Here is an 11998-nt window from a genome sequence, read left to right as displayed (position 1 = left end):
GGCTGCCGCGTGCCCCCAGGTGAACAGCGCTGCCTGGGGGTCTCACCACCTGCTGGCCTCCTGCCTTCCACCCAGTGCCAGCTCCTGAAGAAGCACCTGAGGCTTCCTGGACCTCGGAGCACTGTTGGCCCCAGAGGGCGAACGCATGCCTGTCGCCCCACGGGGTATTTGGCTTCAGGTGCGCGGCCGCACCGCCAGCACCGCCCCCGCTGCCGACTGTTGGGAGAATTGGCCACTACTTTGAGGAGGTCCTGCTGCGTTAGTTAGTGGCCGGGACGCCAGAGCGGCAGCCCTGCCCAAGTTCGTTATGGGGTGAAGGTGCCAGGCAGTGTCCTGAGAAGGAGGGAGGGGGATGGGGAGGTGCGGGGATGCCAAGTGCTACCCAGACAGTAGGGGGCGCCAGCACCAGGAACAAGTGGCTCCTGGCAAAGGCGAGCACGGGCTCTGTTGCCGCACATCGTACTGCTGTCGCCCGCGTCCCCTGACCACAGGGGCTATTCTGGGTTCCACCCCTCCCGCATGGTGACGCAAGCTAATGTTCTGATGCAAACAGCCTGAGCACCTGGTGCCAGGCCACCTGTAACGCGCCCACGGTGCGGCTCGGGCACCCAAGCACTGGCTGGTCCTCTGCTGTCGCCGGGTCTGCGGGCAGCAGCGGAGAGTCCGCCGCTGTTGGGCAGCAAAGCCCGACCCTAGTGCTGGGACGTTATGGGGACACCCTGGAGAGGGAAGGGGCCACCTGCGAGGTCAAATCAGTGCGAGGTAACACGGTTTGGAACTGGAACTCGAAACTGCATTGTGTATTTGACAGGTGCTAAGAGAGAAGATCTTGAAAGTTCTTTTCACAAGGAAAACAAATTGTGACTCTGTGAGGCAACAGATAACTAGACTCACTGTAGCGATCACTTTCCAGTGTGTACAAATACGGAGTCACGATGTTGTACACCTGAAACTAATACAATGTTGTATGTCTGTTATAGCTGAATAAAGGGGAAAAATCTGAAATTGCAGCTTTATGCATCCCAACATTCAAAATATTTGAAGAGATGTTGAACATCACAAAAATGAAATAATAAAAAGAAAAACAAAACTACAAAAATAAAAAATAAAAAAGGAGGAAAGAAACCCAAGAAAAGAAAAAAGAAACAAAGAAGCCAAAAAGAAAAAAGTCAAAGAGGAAAACCAACAAACAGGCCTATGTTCAGCAGGAGGAAGGGAAAGGGGCTGCTGAGAGGGTTTCACACTCCCCTCTGAGCCGCAGAAACGCAGCCTCCGGAGATATTTCCAAAGACCCCAAATGCATGGCCCTTTAAAAGCATCCCAGGACCTAGGGTGCGGAGGTTGAGTCCCTACTCCACTTCACATGAAAAGGTAAACAACCTCTTACTCCAGCACAACCACAGCGGCCTTTGGGCGAATACCCAGGCTGCTCACCCCCAGGAGGCCCCTGCAGCTTGTCAGGCGCACACCGCCTCCCTCCGCGTTGTGGCTGTTACTCCTAGGCGTTCAGCCCGGACACTATGCTGTGGGTGGAGACCTCAGGCCTGAGCAGTGACTCACTGGAACAAATTGGCCACGTGGGCAACTGCACCGCAGAGGGCCCAGCATCCCTAAGCCTCTCTGGGGGAGCAGATCTGGGGCGGAGGTGGGGGCGTGTAGTGCTTGGTCACAAGAACTTCAGGGAGAAGCAGGAGGTGACGATGGAGGCAGCCTGGAGAGCTGGACAGAGGCCCCCTTTCATGACGCTTCGGGACCATTGGTTCCTGGCGCCCCACGTTCCCTGCCCAGGTACGATCCTCGCTGGGCTCCAATCAGCCTTCAGAGGCAGGAGGCAGCCCTTCCCAGCGCTGAGTCTGCCTCCAAGACTATACCCCTCAATGCACCCGAATGCACCCTTCAGGAGATGTTTCTAAGAGCGGTTCCCTCACATGGAACCTGGGACTTTGGCCTTGGGACACGGCCAGGGCTCTCCTGTTTCCCAGATGCAGCTGTTATGCCCAGCTGCCAACCTGTTGCTTCCGAGGCTCTGCGCATGGGGAAGGCGGGGTTCTCACAGCTGGTCCTGATGCTCTGAGGAACAGACCAGGGAGGATTCAGTCTTCTAGATCCTTCCCCTTGGTAGGACTTGAGCTGTGCCCCTGGCCCTGGAACCCCCAGACCACCCAGAGCTTGTCCCTGGTGTGTTCCTTTGTCAGCTATTTAGTAAGAACTGCCAAGGTCACTGACCTTGAAATATAAGAACAGGATCTGAGACCTGGTTTTACAGGGCTTACAATCTAATTGTTGGGGGGAGGAGCTGAGGGGGTTAGGTGACTGGGAAGTGAAGCAGGTGTTAACCATTTTAGGCCTTGGCTGGTGTGGCTCAGTGCATTGAGTGCCGGCCTGTTTACCACAAGGTTTGATTCCCAGCCAGGGCACATGCCTGGGTTTCAGGCCAGGTCACCAGCAGGGGGTGTATGAGAGGCAACCACACACTGATGTTACTCTCCCTACCTTCCCCTTTCTATAAAAATAAATAAATAAAACATTTTTAAAAAATTATATTTTAGAATGACAATAATTACAACTGAGAGGAGGAAGGAAAGGGTACTGTCTTTGTCTGTTCAGGCCGCTGTATCAAAATACCACAGACGGAGTAGCTTACAAAAGAAATGAAAATTCATTTCTCATGGTTCTGGAGACTGGAGGTCCAAGGTCAAGGCGCCAGCAGGCACAGTATCCGACGAGCGCCTCCTTCCTGACTCAGGATGGCCGCCTTGCCCCCGGTCCTCGCAGGGCTGAAGGGGCCTCTGTCACAATGTCACTAATCCCCACCCATGAGGGCTCCACCCTCATGGCCAATTGTCCCCAGAGGCTCCCCCTCCCCACGTCATGACATTCGGGGGTACACGAACCTTCAGTCTCTAGCGAGGGTCATATTGAGGCTGACCCCTGAATGACACAGGCGTTTCGTGGGTGGAAGGGAGGCGCGAGCCCGGGCCGGAGGCCGGGAGCAGCGCGGCGGCGGTTATGACGCCTCGTCCGACCTTGCGACCAGCCTGCGTCGGCTGCAGCGTGTCCCGCCAAGGACAGAGGACACACGTCTGGTGTGTATCTTGATGACGTTTCGCTCACCACTAAACCCATGTCATCACCACCCACATCGAGACCCAGAACATTTCCAGCGCCCCAGAAATCTGCCTGCACCCCTGCGGTCCAGTCCTTCCCCAGGTGACCACAATCAGGACCCCAGCCCACACAGATGAGTGTGACGTTGGCTTTTATTTAAATGGAAGCGTGTGGCAGGTACTCTTTGTGTCTCCTTATGCTCAGGATTGTGTCTCTCTTGGGCTTATTTCTTGCTGGCAACAGTAGGCCCATCTTTTTCATCACTGCGTCGTATGCCACGGCCTGACTCTGCTGTGCGTGGTTTGTATCTATCAAGGTCATGAACATTTGGATTGTTTTCAGGTTTTTGTCTACTATAAATAAACTCCTTGTACATTGGTTCTCATTTCTCTTCTAAAGATACTTTGTGGCTAGAATTTAGAGCAGTGGTTCTCAACCAGCGGTGATTCTGCCCCCGGGGGGACACTAGGCAATAACGTGCGATGACAGTTTTGCGGATTCCAGCCTGGGAGCGGTGTGTGCTACTGCCATCTAGTGGGTAGAGGCAGCGGTGCTGCTCAACATCCTACATTGCACAGGAAGTCCTCCCAAAGCGGGGCGCATCCAGCTCCAGATGTCCATAAACGCTACCCAGGCGCTGTCTGGGCGGCACGGGGACCCATGGGTGGCTCTGGAACAGTGAGACCTCCATCAGTCAGAGAGGGAGAGGCAGAACAGACGCCACCTGGCGGCCAGCATTAGGCGACCCCAGCCTGGTGGGCGGCCCCCCGCGTCCAGGAGCTGAGCGCCCGCTGCAGCGCGCCGCGCACGTCCTGGTTGCGCAGCGTGTAGATGGCCGGGTACAGCAGCGGTGTGAGGTTGATGTAGATGAGGGACGCCAGCTTGTCCTCCTCCAGGGAGCGGCTGCGCAGGGGCCTGGCGTACATGGCCGTGGCGCAGCCGTAGTGCAGCACGGCCACGGTGAGGTGCGACGCCACCGTGTGGAAGGCCTTGCGGCGGCCCGCGGCCCCGCCGACACCCAGAATGACCAGCAGCACCCGGGTGTAGGAGAGCAGGATCAGGGCCAGGGGCAGCACCAGCAGCAGCAGGCAAGCCACCAGCAGGACGTGCTCCTGGAGGTCGCGGCTCCCGCAGGCCAACACCAGCACAGCCGGCAGGTCGCAGAAGACGTGGTTGACCACGCCGCCGTGGCAGAAGGGCAGCTGGAAGATGGTCGCGGTGAGGCCTATGGCCAGGACTGAGCCCCCCGCGCAGCAGGAGGCCAGCAGGCACCAGCAGAGCCTCCTGGTCATGAGCTGAGGGTAGTAGAGAGGGCGGCAGATGGCCAGGTAGCGGTCCAGAGCCATGGCAGCCAGCAGCAGGCACTCGGAGCCACCCAGCGCCACGAAGAGGCCCATCTGGGCGGCACAGGTGGAGGGGGCCACCGCCTGGCCACCAGGGGGCAGGAGGAAGCCCGCCAGCATGCGCGGCGTCAGCACGAGCGTGTAGGCCGCCTCCACGGCGGACAGCGCCCCCAGGAAGAAGTACATGGGCGTGCGCAGCGCTGCGTCCACCAGCGCCAGGCCCAGGATCACCAGGTTTCCTGCCAGCGTGGCCAGGTAGAGTGGCAGGAGGAGGGCAAAGAGCAGCGCCCGGAGCCACTGGGACCACCCGGAGAAGCCCAGGATGACAAACTCCTGCGGGGCGGTCCAGTTTGGGCAATGGCTCATGTTGGTACCTGGGGGAGGACAGTGTGCAGGCAAGGAGCAGAGTCACGGTGACCCTCCCTTGGCCTGGGAACCTTTGACCCAGCCTCCCAGGGGCCACCCCTGGCTTCTCACATTCCCACTCCCCTCTCCCAGGGACCCAGGGTCTTCTCCACCATCCAGTACTTTCCACCCTCACTTCCTGCGACCCAGCGTCCTCCAGGGACTCAGATGTGCCGAACCGCCGTCCACTCTCCCTCTGGCCCCCCACACCCCGCAGACCTCCTTCCAGTGTTCCAAACCCCGCGTCATCTGTACCTACGGCGCCACGCAACCTGCATCCCAGCCCACAAGACAAGAAGACAGCGGAAGGGACTCCGATTTCTACCCGGCAGCATCCTCACTGAGTGGGCTGGTTCTGAGTGACGGAGACAGGAGGCGAAGGGGCTTGAGCATCTTAGAAGCTCCAGGTCGCAGCGTCTCCCCCTGCCTGCTCCCCCTCCCAGGCACACGCCGCTCCTGGGGGAGGGTCACCTCCCAGCTCTTTGCTAACAGGACACCTGTGCTCCTCTGCTCCTGCCCTGGGCTTGGCCTTCTGTTTTATGTATGGTTGCCATTTCCTCCCCTTCGTGGATTCAGGACAGACCCACGCTGGGCCTGTCATTCCTCTCTGACTCCATTATAGGGGAAAAATGACAAGGGAGGATGGTCACCCCCCTCCATGTTATGATGAAAAACAGCCTTCATGACCGATCACATGAAATGACCACCATGGCTGAAGCTCTGCTGACAGACCCTCCCTCTAAAGACCCACCCCTCCCCTGGCTGCGGACCCTGCGGTTTCCACCCACGTGTCCCGCCAACCTTCCAATTCAGCCTGTCCCCAACCGAACATATTATTTCTACCCCCAACTTCCCCCTGCCTCTGCGGATGGAGCGGGCCCAGGGCCACGTGGGAAATCGGGAAGTCCCTGCAGGTGAGTTCGCAGCCCTGCACCCTCAAGTGCCACCAGGCACCACGTCCGTCAGAAACACTCAGAACTCCCGGAGGTCCTCTTTCCTCTCATGGCTGCTTTCTCTCACTGGTCCCCTTTGGCATCCCCGTGCCACCTGGGAGAGCTCTGTTCACCCCCCGAGGCTGGACTCACACGCTACGTCCCGGGTAGACAGTCCTGTCCCCAGGCAGCTTTGGCGTCCTCCTCTACTTCCACGGTTGCTGTGGCAACGCCACTCAACTCAGTCCCCTGGGATCAGAGATGTGGGTCCCAGTTCTTATTTGCTGAATTGCTCTAAGTGAAGGAACCTGTCACTCAGCCCTCATTTCCCCCAGATGTACACCTCCTCCCAGGGTCCCTGTGATGTCCCTAACCCGGGTTCCAGGCCCTGGACCCCCAGAGTCGGGGGGCTCACCCTTTACAACAGCCAACTGCCCCCAACACCTGTTGGCTCCTCCCCTGAAGTGCCCTCAGCATCGACCATTCATTTCCGATGGGGCGTACGCAGCCCATCAGCTTCAAGGTCAGCGCCCTGCCCGCCCAAGCCTACCAGGGCCACGTTCGTCTCCCCATCCAGCCATCCGAGCGCAGTTGTCCTTACTCTCTCAGCTCAGAGACACGTTCTCCCCCTTCCCCTTCTCTGCACACGCCCCAGTCCTCCCTCCTTTGAGCCACTTCTGGCTCACCCTCCCCAAGGAGCCTTGCCTGGCTGGGCGGAAACCCCACTTTGAAGCACTTCATGTGGGACATAGTGATGCCCATCGAGGCGCCACACTACCTGACCAGGCTGGCGTGTAACCGACGGCTCCTCTCCTCATGGGAGGCTGGCGGGGCGTGAGGTCATTTTTATAGCGCATAGACCAACTAGCCACCGCATTGTGACCGTGCGACCATCCCCAGCCACCCACCGTGTGACGGGCGCCTGGACAGGGCGTGCCGGAGCCTGTTTCCTCACCTGTAAGAAAAGAGAGTTGGGCCAGAGGATATTTACAGTTTCTTTCAGCTCTGACATTTTATGTACAATCAAAAGCTGTGTTTGTGGTCATGTTTATACCCGCGGTGAACCATTTTTTTTAGAAAAAGATACTCTGCTCTTTCAAAAGCCCACGAAGAAGTTGGGAGACATGGGCTGAATTTGGAATTCAGACTCAGTAAGGGAGGCGTCAGAACAGTTGTGACATAGTTGTCGTCAATCTCTGCTTCTTAGAAGGACCTGAGACCGGTGTATGTAGCAGAGCACCTCCTGTGGTTAGACCAGCGCGTCTGTGCTACGTGCCCACGCGCTCGGGCGTGTGCAGCGCGCTGTGGCGCGCCCTGCCTCCTTGCTCCCCTCTGGGTGGCTTCAGACAATAGGGAAGGCTGGGAGCCGAGTCATGGGGGTTGGCTTCTAGTCCCGCCTGTCATGTTGCCCAAGTCACACCTTTCTTTGGGTCTCTAGTCCCTCACTTGTCCCCTCGATGTGGGACTCAGGCTCTGTAGCTCCCAATGTCCCAAGATCGAACTGCCCGGTTTGTCGTGGAGCGAGGGCAGCTCGGAGGCCCAAGCGGGCCTCGGGCCCCTGCGCCTTTTCATCTCTGCTCTTTCACAGAGCAGCGAGGAGAACGTAGGGAGCGTTTGGAACCATCTGAGGCACCGGCAGCCTCCTCAGCCCCATGGGCTTGTTTCCGTGACCTGAGATGAGGCGCAGAAAGGGCCTGCGCAGCAGGTCCTGCGGGGTGGGAGCTCTGCCAAATGAAAGTCACCCAGGTGTCAAGCTGTGCCCAGAGCTTTTCTGTGCCCTCTGCCCCGGAGGCGGTCACATCCCGCCTGGCTGACCTGCTCAGGAGGGAGGAGTTCCTGGCGGGACCAGGTAACCAGTGGGGGCGGGGGGAACCCGGGGTGGGGGAGGCCCCCTTCCAAGCTGCTCGGTTCCGAGACCTGTTGTTTCTTCAAGTTCCAGCCTTGGTCTCTCCTCCCCAAGCCCTCCTGTCAGCCCTCCCCCCGTGGCCTCCTGGCCTACGCTTCATGGGCGGCACCCTGCCTTCCCTCTAAGTGCCCACGGGCGTCAGAGAACAGAACCGAAACAGCAGCTACCTCTGCGGGGACGGTTGCTGCCGCGGCGGAGCCCGGGCGGGGCGCAGGAGCATCCCCAGCGCTCTGCCAGCTCGGTCGTGTTGCATCCTCGCAAGGCCACCGGGAAGTCGTGTGGCTCTTGCCGCTATTAGTGTACAGGTGAGGAGGCTGAGACTGGGAGAGCTCGGCCAGCCCCTCCCTCCGCTGGGATCTGTCCCCAGGGCTGACTGGTTTCCACACCTGTGCTGTCTCTCTCTGTCAGGCCTCCCCACCCAAACGAGGGCGACCGGAAGCCGACTTACAGGCGAAGAAGCGCAGAAGCAGAACGAGGGGTACGACCCGTGGAGGACAGGTTAGAAGTGGAGACGCGCCATGTGGCGGGGTGTCCCCAGCCCCAGTGGTTCACCAGGCTCTGCGCCGAGAGAGAGACAGGCAGACACAGGCAGACAGAGAGAGAGAGAGGAAATCTCCTGTGTGTCCAGCCTTCAGGAGCTAAAGCTCCCTCCTCACAGAATGTCCTCTCTGTGACAAACACGGGTCTCTGCTGCTGAATCTTAGCAGGGGCCCCGGGCTCGGGACCTGGCACCAGAAGCCACAGGACGCACCTTCCAGGGCATCCCTGGAGGGGAAAGAGCAGAATATGCAAACTCTTTAAAGGGAACGTCCGGACTCGGGGCCGCCAGACCCGCGCTGCCGCCCGGACCCCGTTCAGCTCCTCTGCTGACCGGGCCCGTTGCCCGCTGTCCCGGCCGCGGCTCCTGCGGGGCGTCAGGTCCAGCGTGGGCTGAGGAGACGGTGCCCTGAATGGTGGTTAGAAGGAGTACAGGCTGCAGCCACTACCCTGTGGACACACTGGAACTTTTTTGGTCCCCCCCTCACCGTCTCTACCCCGCCTGTCGTTCACACAGAGCCACGCAGCCACCTGCACGCGCCACATCATTCTTTCCTCCGCAGCCCCACACAGGCGTCTCCACGGCGGGCCGAACCCTCCACACCTGGAAATCTGCTCATGCTTCGAGGCCCGCATTGACTGTCAGCTCCTCTGTGAATAAAAGGAATAAAGTAGTGGGTTGCAGAAGGGTTTTATAGAAAATGGAGAGCAGGCTGACTCTGCCACGTCGGCGTCCCTCCCCTCCCATGACCTTCCCACTGCTGCGCCCAGGGGCCCTCAGGACGGGAAGTCACCTAATAGGTTTCCCGGGGCCCACTTAAGGGTCTGCCTTGGTCCAAAGCCCCGGGGTCTCATTAATGATCATCGCCCCCACCTGTGGTCCCTGAGGAGCAGGCGGCCTCAGTGGGCAGGGGCTGCTGGGATGAGACGGGGGACACTCGGGAAACCTGAACAGGGGGCTCGGGGGAGACTGAAACTTCAGGCGAGGGGCCGGGCGTCCGCTGCCTGCAGAGGCGGAGAGATTGTCTGCAGCAAGAGCTGGGGGCGAGCCTGGGCCCAGGGCCATGAGCGCCCACCGCCGGCGGGGAGGCAGCTCCCCACAGAGAAAAGAGGGAAGTTGCTGCTTTCTCCACATTTCCCCAAAGTTCAAGCCAAGGGGCGGCCAGGAGACTGGAGGTCTCGGGATAGACTGACTGGTGTAGTTGATGGGGGTAGAAATTTTCATCCTCATCGTCATCCCCACCCTCACCACCGCCACCGCCACCGCCACCGCCATCACCATGACCATCATTATCACTAAAAATACTCAAAAGTGCTGGACCACAGAGCCCAACAATGCAGACTTTGGGTTCTGCCCCCTTGGAGAGAAAATGATGGCATTGCAGGCTACATGGCTTTGTATCCTGCTATTCCCATTTAATATTGAAGTACATGTGTTTTCCATGTACTATTGTACATATTCATTCTCACTGTCTATTCAAGTGTTGATTTATTTTTTAAAATATGAGATACCTGGTTCAAAGTTCCCAGGGTAGAAAAGTATTGCCTGCCCCGGGAACGTGACCTCCACACTCACCCAGAGACCACAGCTCCTATCGGGTTCGTATCTCCTTACAGAGAGTCTAGGTAAATACAGGATAGTAGGTGTGTGTCTGTGTTATTTGCTATTTTCAATGGACAGACTATTAGCAGCATCCCCAAATTATTATTATAGTCCCCTCTCACTTAGCAGTGTATCTTGGAAATCATTCTACATTGGTATATTCTAGTTTATTTAACAAATGCTTATGTAGTGTTTACTATCTACCAGACACTGTTCTTTCGTGACAGAAAAATAATAGATCCCTCCAATCCTCACCACCCTTTTGTGTAGGCACTATTATCACCACGGAGGCCTCCAGATACGGCAGGACTTGCCTGTGGTCACACAGCTGCTCAGTGGTCCCCGTCTATCCTGTACTGCCTCAGTACGATGACAAGTGTCCCCACGTTTTGTCATATTGCATCCTGTGCCACTGTAGGTAGACACCATGATTGATTTAAAAGTCCCTGTTGAAGGACATGAAGGTGGTTTCTGATCTTTGGCTCTTATAATCAATATTGCAATAAGCAACCTTGTCCCTGTGTTATTTGGCGTGTGTGCAACCAGTAGGTCAAGGGGTCTGCACATTTTAAGGTTTGTTATTTTGTTAATTACTGACATCATTCTCCTTGGCTGTTATAGCGCCTTGTGCTTCCCTCTGGAGTACATGCAGATCCGCATGTCTCCACACACCTTCACCAGCACAGGAATGAGAGGTCATTTTGACATTGATAATTCAATAGAAACACAGTATCTCAGTGTAATTTTCATGTGTACTTCTCTACGGATAACGTTGACCTTTTCATATTTTAAAAGATATTTGTACTTTTGGCACCGATGATTCATATTCTTTCTCATTTTTTTCCATTTGCCTTTGACTCTCTTATTGGTTATAACTTGTTTTTAATTTCATTGTTCGATATTTGTCTTTTGGTGTTTATAGCGGGTTTTTTTCCACGGAGAAATTCTTTTTTTATATCCATGTAGTCAGACTTATATTTTCTTTTATAGCTTCTGGGTTTGCATCCTACTTGAAAGACTCTCTACACTTTAAATCAAAACATACTTGCCTACATTTTCTTCTTAAATATTTATGGGTTTTTTTTTTTTTACATTGATGGTTTGATTTTTTTTTTAAACTCATTAAATGTTTAATCCACATGCAATTTATCCTGTAAGATGTGGGTAGGAATCCAATTTTATTTTTACATGCCAGTCACCATTTAAAAAATAAATAGTAAAAATAACATGTAATAGACTTACAGAAAAGTGCAGAAAATAGTAGTACAGCTGGGATGGAATTTCACAAAGTAAAAAAAAATAGAACATTACCAGAATTCCAGAAATCCTCTCCACCCCCCTCGCCTTTGTCTTTCCTCCTCCCGAAAGGAAAACACTGTTTGTTAGCACCTTGTATGAGTTTTGTTTTTGTGTCTGGTGTCCAAGGATGTGACCATCGCTTTCTGGACACGAGGCAGGGAAGACGGTGCCTTCCCTTGCCGCCGGGATCCCTGGCACCTCCCTCTCAGATGAGTGGGCATCTCGCATCCCAAATGTGGTTGATGGACAGGAATGCATAGCAAATAGTAACACTTCAGGCTGAAAAACAACCCACAGAGACAGCTGATGCCACCACCGCGCTCAAGAGCTGTGTGCCAGTGACCTGAAGGCACTGTGCGCCGGTGGGCCCAGGGGGACAGGGCTCAGGGGGGCTTTGAAGAGTTCTGTTTCTTCAGGGCGACTCTAGCTCCCGAAAGAGAGCATCCCTGTGGGCCTGTCAGTGGGGAGAGGGAAACCTCACCACCCCATGCGGCCAAAGAGCGAAGAGTGTCCCCCGTTCCAAGTGACTTGCTCAAGGGCAGAGCAAGACCCTGCAGGGGACCATTTTCTGAAGCTTCAGGGGACTGGGTCAGCTGTGCCAGCTTCTCCTGGACAGGAAGCTTTGGCTTGATGACCTTCCTCCTGACCTCCTGCGATTACTGCTGTTAAGCATGCATTTTTAGGGAGGCTGGGGCGCCGGGAAGGGCGGCCCTCCAGGCAGCACGCAGAGGACCTGCTTGGCGCACATCTAATTCTTGACAACCAAGCCTTTTTGAGAACTAAATGTGAGCCACGCTCTCAGGGATGCACGGGAGGCATCGGGCAACACCTTCCCACCTTGGGAGCTTGTAAGCAGGATTCGGTA

The 11998-nt window shown here is 56.2% G+C and overlaps 1 protein-coding gene across 1 annotated transcript; it reads right to left on the bottom strand.

Moving 5' to 3' along the window:
- Positions 1-3845: 3845 nt before the first annotated feature.
- Positions 3846-4817, bottom strand: LOC129068897 (olfactory receptor 10AC1-like). The gene has a single exon (XM_054571379.1). The coding sequence runs from the start codon at positions 4815-4817 to the stop codon at positions 3846-3848; it is 972 nt and encodes a 323-aa protein (XP_054427354.1).
- Between the last annotated feature and the right edge of the window lie 7181 nt (positions 4818-11998).

The sequence above is a fragment of the Pteronotus mesoamericanus genome, unplaced genomic scaffold, assembly GCF_021234165.1.
Source record: "Pteronotus mesoamericanus isolate MK-2021 breed Mesoamerican mustached bat unplaced genomic scaffold, CSHL_Meso_final contig_1, whole genome shotgun sequence".
Lineage (NCBI taxonomy): Eukaryota > Metazoa > Chordata > Mammalia > Chiroptera > Mormoopidae > Pteronotus > Pteronotus mesoamericanus.
The sequence above is the reverse complement of the archived record's forward strand: the minus strand, read 5'-3'. Positions and strand labels throughout refer to the sequence as shown.